Below are 21,034 nucleotides of genomic sequence, written 5' to 3'. Positions count from 1 at the left end.
TTACCGCCGGTTACCAAACAATGTAATCAGTAGCAATCCAAATTCTAACTGGGATTTCCCGAAATTGACTAATTGTTGGAGGGCGGACTCAAATCGAAAAGTTCGACACTGAGGCACAGGTTATATGCATGACAGACAATAGTGACAGCATAAAATGAAATAGTAATTAATCTAAGTGCCTAGGGAACAAAGAGCTTAAACTTAAGAAAAAATATGGATAGAAACGGGCACCGTAGAATAGACTACTTTTTAGACTAACGTAGACTGATAATCTCTGTATATAGTCGGAGTCCAAGATACACCAGATTACACCATATTTTACTACGAGAAATGGAATGCATCGTGAACGAGCATGATAACAAGGGTGAGAACGACACTGATAAAACAGAACATAATCTCGACCATGAGTAGGGACAAAAAAAGTTGACATGAAAGGGCGAAGCAAGCAGTGGCCGCCGTTAAACTCAAGCTTATGAAATCGGTAATTGTTGGAGAAGATGTCCGCGAGGATGGTTCCAACTACTGCTACGAAGACAATGGGGTGATATTTAGTAGTTATTCCACTAGAAGAACGGTACGTAAAAGTATTGTATTCCACTTTTATACCGTCATATGTTGAGACAATTAGATTTTTAGATTAGATTTTTCAGTCTGCTTAAGAAAATCGCGTTTGCCGTGAATATGGTGAAAAATTGATTTTGAATAACGTATGGAGTTTTGTTCCAAGCTGAGAAGAAGTGTCAAAGAAACTCACGAAATGCTCAAATCGGTCGATGGTGTAACTTTCAGTGCCAGTGATCGAGAAATGTGAAGGAGTCAGTTGATGAATCAAAAACATATGAAAAAATGAATTTTACTTGGGGGTACTGAAAGGTTTGCACTTTTTAATCGCGAGTTTTCTGCTGAGATATATAAGATTATTCATTTGTCTGGTTCTGACCAAAAAATAAGATATGATGTAAAAGGTCACAATAAAGCAAATGAAAGCCGATCTAGTCATGGATTCGAAGTGGGCATACATGTATTGCTAGCAAGTGTAGTACTTTGAAATATTTCAACTAAAATTGTATTTTACCTTCTCGCTTTGTTTTTAGTAAAATAATACACCCTATTTTTATCACACTTGATACACTGCAGTCGAATTCAATTATTTCATCATCAGTCTTGTTAAAAAACGACAAATTGAAATGTTTAATATTTATAAAAAGTTATAAATCATGTAAAAAAATATTTTGATGGAGAGTCACTTATTTTCCAGTTTCAGTTAATAATGTTATAAAGCGGCAATGCCAAATGAAATTCATCTACGTTTTGGTTGCAATAAACCAAAACCATTCTAATTAACATTTTCTACCACAATCAATAATCGTCCTTAATGCATTCTCAACGCCAGTACCATTTCAATTCGTATTGCACACTTAACAATAGTTTCTCAACAATCAACGGAAATCTATGCGCAAAAAACAAAACTTAAATGTGAATGTCTATTTATGCAAACTTTTTAAATCAAAATCTTTCAAATTTATTAAAGTTAAGAAGCCAAGTGACAATATTATGTTTTAACTTAACTTACATACATAATCTGAATTTCGAATGGACTAGGGCTAATCCCTTTGCTTCGACCCTAACCCAAAAATTGGCACTTTTATTTTTCAATGTACTCTTTACTAAGGTAAAGATTCTGGGTTGCAACTTGAACTTTCGCGTCATTAGTGAACTTTGATGTCCACTTCTTAAACTACATTCAGATCTCTATATCATACTGATGAATCCATGTCGATCCATTGTTGAACTCATCTTACAAAAAATTTTCTTTGTCTTGTCTATTTTGCGTGTCACATTGTGCAGACAATTTTTTCATGTTCAGTTCTGCATTGAGTATATTATGTACCACATGGTGTTGTTTAATAGGAGTGGTTATGGGTGCTTCATCTAGTTTTTCATCTCTACACGACTCTGAATTTGCCTTTGTGTCAACTCTTCTAAATGCAGTATTTAATCATCGCCCGTTTTTCAATAAGATCTATTTTGATACTGAAATAAGACTTTCGAACTCGGCCTTCTAATATAGGGGCACTTCAATAGATTCAGTTTTTAGAGTAAGTCTATACATAAAAGAATACGTGATGATAATTAATTGATTGGATTTATAAATAGGTCAGGGGCGGCGCAAAGTGAGTAGCGTTCGTATTTATAAAATTAGTATTTTTAAAACAATAACTCGATTCACAATATTTTCTACGTTTTTAGTAATAATGACAGGCTGAGAAAGTCTGTTCACAACGATGAATTACTCAGATTAATATTTCTCTATTTATCTACTAAGAAATAAATTACTTATAAAAACGCCTTAACGAAGATATTCCCGATAACAATTGTCTGTTTTTGTTCTGGTGCCTTTAATGAACGAAATTTGTGGTCATCTTTTGGCGAATAAAGGTAAATAGTAGTGAACATTTTATAGGAGAAAACTTTCCATACAATCCACCATTATAAAAATACGCGAATCATTTATAGTAATGTCCCACAATTAACGCTAAGCTCAAGTTATATGAAAATTTGGTGAAGCAGATTTAGAATTGTGTTATCTTATGGCAATAATAAACCATATCGATACCAAATCAAATCCGCACCACTCAATAATATTTTGAGGATGTATCAAGTTTTTATGGAATTCACTTGTTTATATGTATTCAGCAGTTTATTATGAAATGCATCTAACTATATATAACTCTGTACTTGATTTTCGCTAGTTGCTACCTCTTACTGCGTTTTGGTTTCCTCTACTATTCGGAAGTAAAGGTCTTCTTTATCCGGTTCTACTATAAGTTGTTTTGATATCTTCCTCTTTCGATTTTCCTTTCCTCATTTACTAGAAAAAAGTAATTATCTCTGCATGGTTATCTTTTTCTTTGTTTCATCAACCCTATCGGAATAATCGTAACAATCATGTATGTTTTGATCATCTTTTAAACCTAGGCCCCAAAGTTTATTCTCCGTTTTCTCTCTGCTTTTGATCTACAATTTTAATTTAAGAAGGGCGAGAGCTTTCTGAATTTATTTGTTAAAAATTGTAGTCATTTTCAAATAAACTACATTCATCGCTGTACTGATGAGTAGATATCAGTTCTGTGCAAATTGAACTGTGTAAGGATGGAGACGTATATTTACATTTAGTATACCCTGTGGAGGTATTATTGAAATTTGCAGTTGTTGGTGGTTATCGAATTTCACACTTCTATATTAATATTTGTTTTGGACGACCAGTGAATCTAGCATCACCAACTATTCAATTGCTCTATTTACCACTACTTCAACTTTATTTTCGAATTTTGGCTCTATCCTTTCACTATTTCTGAAATATTCTTCAACAATAGAAACGCGTTATTATATTGTGCAAGGCTTCATTTTTATCAACCCAAAAAGTAACAATTCGCTTTTCGCGTTGTTTCCATAAAAGTGTTATTTCATAGAAATAATAATAAGATCATTATAGTTCACATTCAAAGTTCTCAAATCAATAAATTCCTAAGGCGAGTGCAGTTGATGTTACCCTTAGTCCTAACGGTTTAGTAACTATTCTACTTGGCGGTAAATAGTCTATGAATCATTCCTTGTTCATTATTCAATGAGTTGTAGTGAACAATACGATCGAATATTCGCAAAACATCATATTTAAAGAATATTTTGATTGGTCGGTTTAGCCAAAGTATCGAAAATTATTCGTGAGTGTTCTTATATATATTACAGTCAAAACATATGATTGACTTCATAAAAACCAGAGGCGTAGTCACATGTCTAAAAGCAAAACAAAACATGTAAGTGTATTATTTTAGTTGTAATTTTTATCGAATAATTGTTTTTTATTTGCACAATTAACATAAAGTTTAGTTATACTTATTTTAATAAGAGCATTTCATATTCCGAACTTTTTTTGATGATAATAATTACTTATCTTCAGTATTAGTCATTTGTTTTTATTAGCCAGTACAAAATTAAACATCCCTTCTATACAAGATTATTAGTCCTCAATTTTTATTGATCCACAACAACAAACATTTGGTTTGATATTGATTGAGGTTCTTTTACAATTAATTTATTAATAAAAGAATAAACAATAGATGAATTTTGAATATCAAGGGTAGCTAATACATAAGCGCAGAACTCTAAAAAAATGGGAACTAAAAAAATGATAATTACACAATTTAACTAATAATAATCTTACATACGAAAAAACTTTTTAATACTTATAAACAACTAAAGTCGACCAGTTGAATAATCGATCAATTTTCCAATTTATGTTGTTGCGGCATTATTATTCATATGAAATACACGAACGTGTTCTGCACGCTCCGTTCCTGTCAAAAATAATGGCGTGCTTAACTGGAAATATTCGCTACATTCAATCCAAAAAGCTTCATACGCCGTATACACCTCAAAAGTTCTCGCTCATTAATAGACTCTCCAGTTAACCTGCTTCTATTACCTGGAATAGCTAAATTGAAAATCGAAGCAAGTCTTTCAGATGATATTGAGGAAGCCTGATAGATCAAATATTTTAAAGCTATTACAAAGAGAACTAATATGAAATGGCGACAATTCACCCAAAATTCTATCGGGTGTGATTTTCGGTCGATTAATGGTTGGTCCAAATATTGTTTTAATTCATTGGGAACATACGTTTTATTAATGCAATTTTTAGAGCATTATAATGCTTTGTTTTAGATGAGTGGCCAAAGTTGTAGTATTTCCACAGGTTTCATATTGCTGTCATTTTAAGATAAACAATAACAATTATGAAATGAAAACATACAATAAACCACGCCACGTGAAGTAACGAGTTAAAATTATTGAAACTTTGTATTCCCTAACCTCAAAATCAGTTAAGAATTTTCATTCGACAGTGGGCAAATGCGACTATCTGACCGGTAACTGCTAATTAAATAAAACGTTTATTTTTCACATAATACTTACATATAAGTTCTAACACTGCGGACTTTCGATATACAAAAGTAGGTGTTATTTGCAAAACATTTTTCAAGCATAACGGCGTCAATTTTGGGCAAAATCGAACTTTATTAATTTAACAATAATTGCTGAAAACTCGAAATAACCTGGTCACTTTATACGAAAATGACTGCTACAATATAGCGTTTCACAAGGTGTAACGTCACGCTTTTCTGATTGGTGTTTAACGTCACGTGATTAAAACACATTGTTTTAATTTACAACTGCGAACGTATAAAATAAAAAGAGAAGATCCCATATCCTAAACTTTCTGATAGGAATGGATTCATGTAATCTCCAGTGCGACAGCCAGAAAAGGGAACACAGTTTCTTTGGATTGCAGTGTATATGTTACCTTAAGAATCATAATCTACATACATACATTGTATCTTGTCCAAATCATTACTGTATATTTCGGGCTTGTAAAAATTTGACTTCCGGTAAATCTTTTATGGGCGGAAAATGTATTTATTGATTTGACATTTTAAAAAATCCCTTTATTGGGTTCTCGGTAAATTATTGCTTGCTCTACTTACTATAAAGTTCGCTTCAGTAATATACTATACACACATTGTTGAAACTTGATTCTGAAATTACAGGTGAGTTTCAAGTGACTAGAATTTAAAAGTAGCATGTAGCAAATTAATCAGGTAAATACTTGATTAACAAAAAAAATTAATTAAGTGAATCAGCTTTGGTATCTCTAGAACTTATTTATAAAACAAACTTTATAATATATATATATATATATATATATATATATATATATATATATATATATATATCATATGGATTCTACAGGGTGCTCCAAATGACATTTACATTTTTTTTGCATACTCTCGTAAATTCGAAATAATTATACATATAACAGATGAATTATGTATCATATACCTATTCTAGATGGATTCTTATCCATTAATATTATTCCAAAAGAATATATTTTAAATTTAAGTACAATCACACATTAGTCCACTTTTCGTTATAGTTATTGTTGGGTATTGAGAGAATTAGAAATAATCTAAAAATGCCTCGTCTACTTTCCTTTTATATACGAGGTCTGGCTATTAAGGGTTTTATTATAAAAATTATTCTACATTCAAATGCTCCCCTTCAATATACTCCCCTCGGCATACACCTTTCCATATTTTTTCCATTGATCGAAGCAGTCTTCTGTCGTGAGGGCCTATAGGAGCTATGCCGTCTTTTGCTTTACCGCTTCCATCGACTCAAATCGGGTTCCTTTCAAAGCAAATACTGCTTCACAGATAGCGCGTTATGGGCAGGTGCGTTATCCTGGTGCAAAATCCACGAATTGTTCTTCCACAACTCGGGTCGTTTTTTACGAACTAGTTCTCGCAGTGTTGCTAAAACTGACAAATAGTAAGTCTGGTTGACAGTCTGACCCTCAGTCATCACAATACCGTTAATGTCGAAAAAAAACGATCCAAATTGCCTTGAATTGTGATTTGCTCTCTCGACCCTCAACAATTCAAAGTACTCAGTTGGAGTTTTTTTTAATTTTGAGATTGATACGCTGCTCCTGTTTTTCGTCGCACATGGTTTTCGGCACGAGAAAAAAACACTTTCGTTTCAAATCGCTACTGCTCAAATACTATAATAGTACGCACTACTCGTTTTTTACCCCATCCCGCCCTCTAGGCGCACAGTTATTTTATAGCCAGACCTCGTAGTCGCTTATGGAATTAAATTGTTTGTATTATTTCAAAAAATTATAAAATTGCTAGGTATACAAATCTGTAATGATTTTATATTGAATTCAACCTTGTCTTAGTAAAATGTTATAACCTGTATATACGTATATTTGATATTCGATTATCTACGTATCTATAATATGCCTTTAAAAATGAAAGAAGCTCAAATAACTTGATATTTAGAATTAGACAATTAAGTGAGAAATTATAAATAAAGATAAAGAAATTCATTTATGCTTTATAGTTTTGGAGCTAGCTTTTGTTCAAATATGAAGAAAAGTGCTATAAGTAGATGTCAATCAAAATTTTTCCATCATTTTCTTCTTTCTTCTTCTTAAGTTTTCTAAGGTATTGTCGCCTCCACATAATTATTCCTGCTTTTTCTAATAATAAACTGTTCTTTCCTTCTTTTTTGTATTCAAATCGCATTTCTTTTAATATATTATAAAATGTTAATCTTTTCAAATCCAACAAGTCCTTATCTTCGTTAACTACTCTCAGAGCTTTAGGTAACTCCTTTTGAAAGAAAAAATTGTGCACAATTCTTCTGATGGCGCTCCTGTCGAAATCATCAATTGAATTGTTCATTTCTTTTCTTGATGGATACTTTTTTGGGTCGACCACTGAAGGATTAGATCTGTACTCACGAACGATTCGGTAGACACTTAAAGAAGATACTCCTGAAATATTTGCCGTTTTGGAAATAACGTCAACAGTCTTGTCATCATTTTCTTGTATTCAATTTTTATAAATATCCACAATCATTTGTTTTTCGCTAGCGTTAAAATGAAACTTTTTAACTCTTTTCTTGGGCGGAGTGTAGCTAATGTCAACAACTTCATCAGTTGTTTCCGTGTCAAACATGTTTAATAAAATTACGCAACAGACAAATACATACAATCTCACTGCAGTATGATAATACGATGTTCACGTAATGATCATGCACTGATCATAGTTTTGTTTCACTATTTTTCTTCGATATATAGACTTCAACATGAATAACGACTGCTTCAGTGACCGTATTTACTTAAAAATGTAATTCCTCTGCTGATGTGGTAACCATTTCATCTATAATGTATTGAATGTAATTGATTGGATATAATGTGCTTTAATCGCAGTAGCATCCTATCCAATCCCCTTTTCACAACTTTGTCATGGAATGACATATAATGATGAAGACCGTTATATTTTCACAACGACCACATTTCTATCTATTTTTATCGTCACTGCTTTTACTTGCTTGGTTTCCTCGAATAGCCCCAGTGGAACCGTTGTATTTACTATACAATCATGATGTTAATATAAGTATTTATCTTCTTCTATTTCTTAAGATAAAAAAAATAGAACTTGAGGCGTTAAACAATTTATTGTTTGAATGGAAGTGGAGTGAAAGTACAGATGTCTAAGTGATCATATTATTATTTCTATACTCATAAATCGGAATTAAATAGCCGGATAGTCTTAGAGCATATTTAGATGTTGCTCATTAATAAACTTATTTAGATCTGAGCCTTTCAAATGAAAATTAAATGTTTTAGAAGCATAGGGTAACACTTATTATGCCGCATGTACAAGAAATGGTCCAAATAAAATATTCTAAATTAAACAAATTAGATGATGAAGACGTGATGTATAAAAAGTTCATATTTATTAAATATATATATTTGACAATTTTTCAGCTCCTATTCAGGAATATTTTTTTTTCAGGTGCAAGTGTACCTTCTTAAAGAAGAAAATCGTCGACTCCTTTGCCAAATCAGGTCGGATGAAGACAAAAAACTAGATACTATTAATGGGCATTACAGTCGACAGTACAACCGACAAAGATCTCACTCCTTCACAGAAGTAAATAATTTTGAAACTTCAATGAAAAAAGAATCTTCACCTCCTCCGCCGCCGCCACGAAAAGATTTTGGAGTAATGTGTGGCGTATTAACCAGAAATATTGGAGTCGGGAATCAAATTCCAAATACAAAAAGTGTTTCAACGGCAACGCCAGAAAATGATTTTGCAGATAAATGGCTACACGAAAAGGTTAAATTCATGCAAAATCAAAGCTTATTACAAGCTACTACTAGCAACAAAGAAACTCAAACTTTGGTTCCTAAAGGAAGTAGAGACATTGGCATACAGTTCCAGTTTCAGAAAATTGTTACACCCAAATTTAGTACATATACACAAACACTAGACATTAACAAACATTTAGTTGAAAGAGGAGTTTTAGCAAAAGCTAAGCTGTCTGATGTTTCAATTCAAAAATATGTAGAATGTTACTCAATAGGAAGTTCAGACGATACTATTAACGACAATATTTGCGACAAATGTAACAAATTGAAAAGATCAGTAGCTGTAGGTCCTCAGAACCATGAAGATAGCCATACGTCTCCAATATCATTAGCATCACTTACATCAAGAAGTAAATCTTTCAATATGGGGGATGATAGACTCAACTTTACTGCCAGAACTCGAACGATAGCATCACAATACGAATCAACTAATATTAATAGATCATGTCAGGTAAGAATTGCAATTATTATTTGCTCATAGTTACAACGATGGACGGTCATGAACTGTTGCGCACATAGGCTTCCTAATAAGCCCATAGTGCCTCACCTAAAACTACCTATATGCACCAGCGGCAAACTGTAATGCCTATAGAGATGGCGACTTAGATGACGTTGCCTGATTAATAGACCAGTCATCAGTTGAATTTAGCGCCTATTTAAGTGGAGCATAGAAACAGTCTTGCGAACAGACAATTTCTATGATGATGTAATAACCCATTGGTGGCCTTGGTTTCGGACTTTGTTAGTTATCACTCACCAGTTTATGTGGGACATTTTGCTTATATACAGTTCTGCTGTCTAATCAGATTAAAATGACTATATTTCTATGGCGTCTACTAAGTATCGCCGAACCACGTTCTATCAAAGAGAATCCTTCAACTTGAAAGAAAATCTGCTTATTTTAGAGTGTCCTCTGCAGAAATTTGTTATATTTTGAAATAGCAAGTCGAGGCAAAGGGATTTTTTCTACAGTTTATTTGGTTAATTCTTAATACAGAAATATAAAAATGCAGATGGGTATTATTTGGAAACGAGTAGCTAGTATATAATGGCAAGGTTTTAATGACAGTATAGGTTTTGTCTTATGAATATAATCTTTGACTTAGTGGTGAGGTATTTAGAAACTTTCACATACTTCTTGGAATATTTAAATGGGAAACTCTAGATGCTATGGCTGAAAGTTTTCTGGAGTGGAAGTCCGAAAATTTCATAATCTTTATTTGACCCCTGTATATTTTGTTTTTAGACTAAATGACCACAATATGTAGTTATAAAACTGGTTTAATCAGTTATTAATTGATTTGTCGTTAGCTACATACATCCGACTAGTCTGAATACCAAAACACAAGTGAAAGTTATTTTATTTTAGTAGTTTAAATTCAAAATGTGGTTTAGAAAACATTGTTGTAGTTTTGAGGTGAGTTCTATATGGGTTCTGAGTTTAGTTCATCGGAAGCAGGATTTTACAACAAATGAACATTGCTAAATGAGAGGCGGAGGAGATTTTGAACATATAATCAAATTAAATATCATTTATTGATTATCATCATAACTTTATTTTTCTACATTTATTTTCTATTTTTTCTTAATTTAGATTTATATCACTTACGTCTTACATCTTTAAGACAATTATAATCGGTAGTATTACGGACATTATTTAATAATAAAAAACTATTTGAACGTGATACATAATCAATTAATTTTAGGCGGACCTTCAAAAACCGTCGTCGACTAAAATATGCCAAATTCAACCGAAAATGGTGGATAAAAATACACAATACGAGAAATTCACAGTTTCCAGACTCACGGATACCAAAGATCTAACGGTGGTAAATAACGTTAGTTGTGAGGCAAAAGAAGAAAAATTAGAAACCGTTAACACTGGCTGCAATACTGTTGCAGATCTAACAATTTGCATAAAGTGTGACAAAGAAAAAGAGAATCTCAAAAAAGACGGAGGTAGTCCAACACCATCTAGAATACCTCGCCCTCAAATTCCCACGACACCTGTAGAAAATAGAAAGTTTAGAAGGCAAGATACTTATACCAAAGTGTATTCGCCCACCGATAAAACATCAAGGTACGTTGTATTGTTAATTTAGCTAAATATTCCATATTTAGCTATTAAGTACTTATTATTGAGAAAATTTTGGGAGACGATTTGGCGAAACTATTAAAAACATTTAATTGAATTATTTTGTGTAATCTTCAATTTGAACAGGTATCAAATTGTTAATTATTTAAGAGGATATAAATTTGTGAAATGAGTATATGAAAGCATAATGAAGACTTAGTTAACAATTCCTAGAAACTAGACTCCTTTTCATAACGGTTTATTGTACCCATATCCTTTCATAGTTTGTTTCGTTACACTATTGTGAGCTAGGAAAGGAAAATATAAAGTGATATAAAATAGAAAGAAATAATAAAATTGGAACTCACGGAGAAGTAGGCAAAAAATAGTTGATGAAGCATCTAAAGAGAATGCCAGATACCAGGAAACAAAAAATTATGGGTATAAAACGAGTGGCAACCAGAAAAAATTACAGATTGTTGTATGCAAAGTAATTGAAGACCTTATTCCGGTCACTGACTGCAAATTAATGGCGTTTATTATCCAAAAAATATGTAGAAAATCCGAAACTTAAGCAAATTTAGATATAAATGAATCAGTAACCAAAATAAATGTTCTTGTTATTGAAGTATTGACATAGTTTTACATAACAGCAAATAAATCCTCTTAGTACTTACTCTAGTAACAACTTAAATAAAGTTCACTTATTATTACTTTGCATTTTGAAACATAGAATATCGTTTTTGTCAATTAATTTAGTTAATTATGACAGTGAACATTTATTCTGAATTTTTAGCACATCCCCCCTAACCTAACCTAACCAATAAGTTTTCATTTTTTTTATTCCCGTATTTATTTTCATAAATCCACCGTAAAAACGAAGATTTTTAAAAAATTCATCAAAAGCAGATGATTTTTCTATTTTATAGAGCCAAAAAACGAGGGGACCGCGAAAGTATGAAATTGCCAATTATATTTATGACTTCATTCTTCTTATCAACAATCCAAATATCACCTGTATGTGTTAGGAGACATATGTACTATTTACAATTCAAACTTAGTATATTACCATCCTCAGACAAATTAATATTCTGTTGAAAGTTCAATTTTATTACAGTATCTATATAAAATACCTGTAGAAACTAAACCGTGAAGGGTACTCAAACATATTGATTTATATCAACTCTTGTGGCATATTGATTTTTAACAAAGTTTCTTGTTTCTAGACTCACTTTTTTATTTATATAGCCACATATTATAATTAGTTACACCTACCATAAACATTAGTTTTTATTTTAATTATTGACATTTATCACCTGACATATCTAGAGTAGAAATCAATCATTTGCTGATAAGACTCCGTTGCACAGGCGCAGGTTTTTTGCAAACAGAGCCGGTTTGCGAAAACATAATTATTTTTGAGTTACTAAACAATATCAATAAGCTCACGTGGAAAACTAAAATTAATTGATGTTACAACTGATGATGATGATTGAGAAAAAAATTATACCGTGGATAAAAAACTTATAGAAATAGAGTTCAGCTGCCAATCCAATGAAGTGACATGAAGAATCGAGAAAGAAATTTGATACTAGTCGCTAAAATTCAAAAAGATAACATAATATGAAAGAGGCTTTTTCCCGACAAGTCTCAATGAACTTGAAAATAATTATACCACATTAATATTTCGAAACCTGCCCTGAAATAGGGTGGTCGGATTAAATAGGATGCGCGTTAACTTAGACAAAACGTTTATTTGCCAGTTTGTTTTGTTATGACTTGAAATTATTGCAATTATTATTTTTTTCTAATGTTATCGTCTATGGACAAGAACCAAAATGCACATTGCTCCTACATGCATAAACATATCCTGCTCACAAGGTAGTGTTATGAAGTTAATACATTTTTTAGTAATACAACTTCACAATTTTTTGGTAAAATAAATAACGTGTTATGTTACTTTAGAAGATTTTAAGATTCTTTGCTAAATAGTTTCAACTGTTTATATTTGTATATGTGTGCTAAATTTCCCTTATTTTTCTATTCTTCTCTAAAAGACTTGCTGTTATGAAAATGAAATAGTTCTGTAATATGCATATCTCCTTTAATTATACTTTCCCCTTATTTTGTATTTATATAATCAGACATTTTCAATTTTAATATTTTTTACTACTGGTTATGTTTATGCTACACGTACTTTTGTGGCTAATAATTAGTCAAAATAATATTTCAAAAGTTATCAGTGATGTTTATGTTAAAGCATCAATTAAATGAGGAACATAGTCAAATTACTTATGTATATGTTTCATAAATCGAATGTGTTTACCAATACAATAAATATTAATTATTCAATTCTAACTATTAATATGTTGAATATAACCATGGCATCAATAATATATAGAAAAAGGCATATTGAGGCTATTAATTAATAATGATGAATTTTTTTTCAGATTATCTGGATTAGATTTATCCCCAAAAGTTATTTCAAACGATACGAATCCTTTAGATAAAGTCAAAACCAACCTCAAACTCGGAGATACAGTCTCACATGCTCAAAATGGTGTCAATTCTTTGACTTCTATAACTAAAGTTCAAGTTCAAGAGATTACACTGCCCACTTCAGTATCAACTATTTATCAACCCATTGCACATAATCATAACAGAAAAAAGTAAGTTATATTTTTAAATACGGAGTTTGTATGTATTTCATATACATCATATTTGTTTTTACAGAACTGTGCCAAGTAAAGAAATGCAAGGTGCGATGAAAGTCTTAAATGACGCTCTAATGAAAACACCTTCTAAAAATCTCAAAAATCCCACCGCAGTTGACATAGTTCAAACAGAATGGTTTAAAGTTTCTAGTTTAGTTACCGCTAACCCGTTAGATGTAGAAGATTATCTTGATGCTCTGGAAGATATGTCAAGTTTATTATTAGAATATGTAGTCAATATGAGTGATTCCAGTGGCAATACCGCAATGCACTATGCAGTCTCCCATGGAAACTTTGATGTAGTGTCTATTTTATTAGATTCTAAAGTATGTGATATCAATAAACAGAATAAAGCGGGATATACGAGTGTTATGTTAGTCTCTTTAGCAGAAGTTAGATCACAGACCCATGCCAATGTCGTTAGAAGACTTTTCCAATTAGCTGATGTGAACATTAGAGCAAAACAGGTAAGAAGAAGTCGTTAAAATTCATATCATAACAATTGTATCTTTTATGTTCAAAATAGTAGTCAATATGTTAATTCAATAGCATAATATTAACCTTTTAGGATATTTACAAATAATTTGATTTGTAGTAGTATTTCCAATCTAGAACAACTGATTGGCAACTTTTCTGTACAAATAAATTAGGGTACCAATAATTCAAATTAATATCCGATAGATTGGTTAGGTTAGGTGTTTGCATTGAAATGTAATTTAACATCGGTTGAGAAGTTATTGCTATTTTAGGAAAATGCTTTCATCTTTGTTTTGTTTAACATCATTTAGGTGTTAAGTTCTATGATGTGTACTCAACTCACACAGGTTCAAAATGAAGTCATGTTCTGTTGGATAGAAAGTGACGGCCGCCCTTATGCGGAAGTGCAATTGCATTCTATCTTGTTAAGATTGTATATGATTTTTTTGATTTTTTGAAAATTGTAAATTTATGGACATATACAGCTAAAAATTCAAATTTTCTTCTCAATTGCCAGCATGGGCAAACAGCTCTAATGTTAGCAGTCAGCCATGGGCGATTAGATATGGTGAGAATGTTATTAGAAGCAGGTGCTGACATAAATATACAAGATGAAGATGGAAGTACTGCCTTAATGTGTGCCGCTGAACATGGTCATATAGAAATTATTAAACACTTTTTATGTCAACCAGATTGTGATTCTACTATTACAGATGTGGTAAGTATATTTTTGGAGTTTTACTGACAATTTTTCACAAGCATTTTTTTGTGTGAGAACATTAGAAAGATTAATGAATATCATGATGTATTATTGAAGTATTAACTTCCTAATTTATCCCAACGTGTTTGTTAATTGCAAAAATAAAATTAACTTTAGAAGCAAGTAGTGCGTGATTTTTATTGAAATTATTAGTTGTGGGTTAATTTTAAATGGAGTGCAGAAACAAACATTTTCGGTATATTTTCCTTTTTTATTTCCGCACAGGAAGGAAAGCTTCTGCGGCTCACAAAGAAATATGTGAAGTTTATGGTACTGATTGCTTAACAGAGCGCACATGTCAGAATTGGTATAAAAAATTCCGTTCGAGATGTTGCGAAGAGGCTAGATGTATCGCACACAACAACACTTAAAATGTCTTGAGCTAGTTAAGAAGCTTGATATTTGGGTATCTCACGAATCGAAAGAAATTCATTTTTTAACACAAAGAATCAACATTTGCTATATGCACCTCAAACCTTTCTTGAAAAAAATCACAAACCACAAAAACAACAAAAAAATCTCATGTTGTCAGTTTGATGGAATTACAAAGATGTTGTGTTTTTTGAGCTGTTTCCAAGGACATCTTTGGCAACTCGTAGAAAACTATTGGATCTTGGCTGGAAAGTGATGCCACATCCCCCACACAACCCTGATCTGACACCATCTGATTAACATTTATTTCGAAGTTTGCAGAATTGTTTGAATTGTCAAACTTTCACAAATGACGATGATTGAGATTATTTTCAACTCAAGATTTAAATTTTTTGATTTTGAAAGAATTTAAGGCAAATTGATAACTTGTTTTTATTTTTCTCGATTGAAAATATGTCAAATATTTTCAGGACGGCAGTACAGCTCTAAAAATAGCTATGGAAGCTGGTCATCGACATATAGGAGTGCTTCTTTATGCCCATGAAAGAAACCTTCAAAAAATGCATAATGCTAAGCTTAAGAAGGCTAAATCCATCAGTAGTCCAAAAACCCCTTCTTCTCCATTGGCTGTCAGGAGCAGTCAGCGTGCCTTATCTGATACGAAACCTAAATAGTTGTAATCCTTTGTTAAATGTGTTCTAGAATTTATTATAAATTAATATGCGTGTTTTACTCTCTATTGAATGTTGTAGTATATGTATTGTAAAACTTTTCTGACTTTCCTTGTCTTTGGTTATTGGTATGATTGATAACTTACTGACAATTACATGATTTTTTAATGCATTCCTGGAATATATACTGCATACACTAAATTATCAGATTGGATTTAGTTATTATTATTTAACTAATAAATCATCATAGTGCAGTAACGACAACTGAATTTCTAAGCCTGCGGCTTACAAAATTTGTTGTTACACGCCAATTAATTGCACTTTTTAGAATTTTTATACAATAACAATAACACTTTTAATTATAAGAAACTGATGAATAAGAATTGGGTTAAGAATTGTTGAAACAGAGTTTTAAAAAAAGTCGGTATTTGTGTACAAGTCAACGAAGTGTAGGAACGATTGAATAGTTTTTTGTAGTTTTGTATAATATGAGTGAGAATACTGTACTAATATTAAATTGATTAAACCGTTGTTGATACTTTATATTAAATTTTAAAATTCGAGTTATTGCCTTATTGTTATATGGATCATAGGTAGATGTGTAAATGTTCATACTTCTAATAATCATGAATTTGTTTGCATGAATATGAGATTATATTGTGTGTATTATGTTTTTTAAATGATTACTTTGCAACTCTATGTAATAGGCTCGAATAATAGAACATAACTAAAGACAAATATTTGTATAGTTATAGAAAACAATTAGTTTCTTCCCTAATTCATGAATTCTGTATTCTTCTATATATGTATATGTCACCATATGATTGTGAACATTGTTAGTTCATAATCACTCTCGCGATATTATAAACTGACGAATAATTGTGAACTGCAACCAACCATTTACAATTTTACGTATCATTTCTCGATAGTTTACAATCTGTCAATGTCGAATGGTCAAATTGCAAAATAACATGCAGGGTTCATAATATGTCCGGTTTTATCATCCGTCAAATTATGAACCGGCCCCGATTGGTGGGACTTGGCAGTAGCTCGTTCTGTATCCATGGAGTTAAGAAGCAAACGTGAGAGGCAAGAAAAGAAAATTCACAATTAATTGTGTGATATCAGGTATTTACGTTTTATGTTAATAGCTATGTATGTGTAGTAGCAAAATAAAAAAATCAGCAGTAAAAAATGTTCATTTATTGCAACATGTCAGAGAACTATGACATCTGGAATTACATAAAACGTTAGCTTTTTTACAACGACATTTGTTAGACACACATTGTCCTTTTTCATTATTTCTGCAATTGCACTGTTTCATGGCTTGTCCGCCGAAAGAAGAGGACATTGACGCGACAGTTCTTAACGGCAATGTCCCCTGAAAAAGTAGTAAATGTGGTGTTTAGTTGAACAATTACTTATTCTGTAGAATTTTAACTTAATTTGTGTTGAGAAATAGTTATTTATACACCAAGTGAGCTATAATACAGTTTATTTACGAAAAGAAAGTTTTAAGCGCATGAGTCCGTAGGGAGAATGAGATAATTTCTTTGAGTAAATCAACTGTCTCAGCTCACGTGGTTTATATGTCATAGTTTAATGTGGCAAAATTATATAAAATAAAAACTGAAACAAGGTGTAAGTACTGATGATGACGAAGAGACTAATCTATTTCATCAAGATAGGTTATAATTTAGTTGTAATTTATTAGACAGAGAATGAAATACATTTCTAAGAACTATTTTTAAGTGATATTAACTAGTTAAATTAATACTGACCTCTGGAATATCATTAAGTAGTGTCGCTCTTGGAGATGAAAGAACAGCATTTCGTGGCATCCAATCGACTCCAAAAGCAGTGCCAATTCGGTATAATTTTTATTATAGTTTTCCAACAATTTGATCACAATTTGTATTTTTTCACTAGTCCATTACAACGTTTTACTATTTGCACTGTGCCCTCTGTAATAGGTTTGTAACTCTATGGTAAATTATTCTTCATCCACAATAACTGGTGAGTTTTGCGGAAGGACTGGTTCAATTTCGGACATTGTTATAATTGGATATAGCCTCACAAATAATAATATTTCACAAGTTTTTTATACATTAAAAATGTTACTTTAAATATGAAAATAGTGAATATACTATTTAAAACATATATAAAACACTTAGTGAAAATCATAAGAACATTTGTTTGTTTACATTCAGTGACTAGAGAATGACCGCCAAAGTTAGCGGCGCTTAACACTGCACGTTCAAGCAATCAGCGAACAGTTCAAAATTGTAAATAGTTGTTTGCAGTTCACAACTATTCGTCAGATTATAATATCGCGAGTGATTATAAACTAACGATGTTTACAACCATACCGTGACATATATTGTTTATGATGTGTTTTTGCTTTTGCACCAAATTTTCTCCATTCTTTACAATTTTTATTAGGAGCTTCCAGTTTCCCGTGCTTGTACAAATGTTAATAATTTAATTAACGTTTTTTTTATCTGGCGAATTTAAAAAATGTGCAAGACTTCAGTGTAGTTTATTCTAATTTTTCGATAATAGTAAGAAGTATTGTCTAAGCAATTGACATTATAAACGATGACATCATAAATATTCTAGATAGACTCTAATAAATGTTCAAAATCAGCAAAGATATCTAAAACCAAGCAATTCAAATTCTGTAAGTTCAACATACAAATATCCTAATCTTTTTGATGATTTGTGAAATAATAATGTTGATATTCAAATACATATACTACTTTTGTTTTTTAAAAATATGCTTGATTTCTTAGCTTCTTACATTTATTTTCAATGTATTTAATGGAGTTCATATGAGACTGTAGTAGAAATATCTAGAATATATACATCTTATATCTATGTAGTAAAACTTTCTACTATATTCATATTAACTTTACTAGTTTACAATAAAAACTAGGACATTATTGAAAAGTAAACCTCTTAACAAACATCATTCAGGCAATTTCAAGCCTAATGAATGGCAATGTAACAAAATAAAATTTTAATCATAAAAATTAATTTATATTACCCCAAATATTCGTAAGTTTTTATTCAACCAGAGTATATGTTACGTTACTTAATGTTCTATCTTAGTTGTAACTAAGATATTGATAGAATCTACAAATTGTCCCTAGATTGTTCCAAAATCATGGATTCATGTTTCGATTTATAAATTTATAATGATATACACCATGAACTCATCCTAGAAGGCTCAATACTGTTTACAAAATAGAAATAAATGGCACAAAAACGCAATATCAACCCACTTCAACTAAAAAAAATGAATGCTTATTAAAATTACATTTTGAAGTAATGTTTCCTAACTGTTATACACACATATTATTTTTTTGAAGGAATCATAGTACTATGAAAGGCTTCAAAACAGTTGTTTTCCCTGTTTCAGGCAGGTTATAGATATTTTCAGGCCTAAACTTCCATTTTTCCAAAACTTGCACAATATTTTGAAAAAATGTGTCAACCTTAGCTTTGGTGAATCCTATCGACGTTTTTGGCTTTCTCAGTGAAAGGTCCTTATAACAATCCATAAAACTTTTTCGCCAATATTCTCCTGAAATATCAATAAAATTTTTATAATAAACTGCAAGTTTTCCTAGTTCACGAATGTAAGTTACCAGCTTATCAAGTTTTGGAGAACCTTAGAATTTGACAATGTCATGGCAAATTCGTACGCCTATATTTGGATGTGAGTACATGATAAAAATTTAAATTGGAGCATTTTTTATGTAGCAGCAAAGCTTGTTTTCTTCATCGACAGTTGATATTTGTTTATTCTTGAACTCGTTTCCATATTTAGGAATTGCAGAATCTTCTCCCGAGCTCTCCTTTTCGGAATGCTCCATGCTCATTACTACTTCCAGACGAGTCTTTTATTAAGTAAAATCTTCACTCTTGATTTCAATGTTGTTCTTTTTACGCCATGCTGCCTTGTAGCTTCATTGAGACCACTCATTCTTTTAATAAGCCAAGATGGCATTTTTCATTTTCAGTTCGTCGATCTGCCTGTTCGTTTTTTTATATTTAATAAAAAAATGAAAAATAACCCATCCTTCTCCTGACCGAATCCTACCTGTACGTATAAAATTAACAATGGCGACCATATATAAAACATGTTTTAGTTTCAAAACTTTAACATTCCGAAAATGTACATTAAATATATTATTTTACGCCTATCTATTATATTAGGGCAATAGGCAAATTTGGATTTAAATATCAAAAGTTGTGGGAGCAAAATAATTACTTTTTTGTGCCAAAAATAATAATGATTACCCAAATTTACGGCAAATTTGAATATAAAACGAAAATAACCTACTGGCCAAATCCTTCCATTGTTTCACTATATAAAAACAACTGAGGTTATTATTTTCAGATATCATATTCGAGAGCCAAAATTAGAATAGTACAACAATACAAGAAATTTTCCTGTGTATCTATTTACGTGTATACAAGGAGGATATTATTTCTAATTAAACCTATACATTTCATTTATATTTCAAATATATTTTTTTATAAACAATTTTATTTGTACGTTAAAAAGTGGAAATACCAATAAAATGCATTTATCTTACTATACTATTGAATTTGATTACTTATTATGGATGGAACTGTACAGGGACCATAATTTTATTTTTTTTTTTTTGTAAATTGAACTACTTTTTAACATTCCATATACAGGGTACATCCAAAAAAAGTCGATGCGAAACATGTGTTGTTGAATATGAAGTTTTACATATTTTATCTATAAAAGTACACATGTCAAGTATTGGCGTGAATAACCAGTAGAATTGTAAAAATGTATTTACTTTATATTTCTACTTAACTTTATAACATATTCGTTCTGAGATTTATTTGCTTTTACGATTTCAAATTTAATAATTTCACCTGGATTATATCTACTAATATTAAATAAAAATTGTAATTTGAAAATAAAAGATACTGATATTTATTCTACTGTGTAGTGTATTATTTAAATTACCAAGTTCATTTATTCTTCCTGTTAAAAACCTGCCGCCTTTCCAAAAGAAATGTCCTTCATACCTCACTTGATTTGTCAAAATAAAATTAGATGACCTAATAATACTTGCATAGAAGAAATGGGAGGAAGGAAATATTGATTACAGCACTTGTATAAACAACTCAATATAT

The 21,034-nt window shown here is 31.1% G+C and overlaps 1 protein-coding gene across 3 annotated transcripts in view; it reads left to right on the top strand.

The window, feature by feature from the left end:
* Positions 1-20,865, top strand: part of LOC130451264 (uncharacterized) — a 53,871-nt gene extending 33,006 nt beyond the window's left edge. For 2 of the 3 annotated variants that reach the window (XM_056790172.1, XM_056790171.1), the window contains exons 6-11: positions 8,427-9,236; positions 10,492-10,865; positions 13,310-13,528; positions 13,593-14,040; positions 14,568-14,768; positions 15,653-20,863. In XM_056790172.1, the coding sequence (XP_056646150.1) occupies positions 8,427-9,236; positions 10,492-10,865; positions 13,310-13,528; positions 13,593-14,040; positions 14,568-14,768; positions 15,653-15,856 (2,256 nt within the window). In that variant the 3' untranslated portion in view covers positions 15,857-20,863. Of the gene's footprint in view, positions 1-8,426; positions 9,237-10,491; positions 10,866-13,309; positions 13,529-13,592; positions 14,041-14,567; positions 14,769-15,652 lie in introns of all 3 variants that reach the window. The other variant, XM_056790173.1, reaches the window with a different exon arrangement.
* Positions 20,866-21,034: the final 169 nt, after the last annotated feature.

Source organism: Diorhabda sublineata, chromosome X, assembly GCF_026230105.1.
Source record: "Diorhabda sublineata isolate icDioSubl1.1 chromosome X, icDioSubl1.1, whole genome shotgun sequence".
In the NCBI taxonomy this organism is placed as follows: domain Eukaryota; kingdom Metazoa; phylum Arthropoda; class Insecta; order Coleoptera; family Chrysomelidae; genus Diorhabda; species Diorhabda sublineata.
The sequence above is the reverse complement of the archived record's forward strand: the minus strand, read 5'-3'. Positions and strand labels throughout refer to the sequence as shown.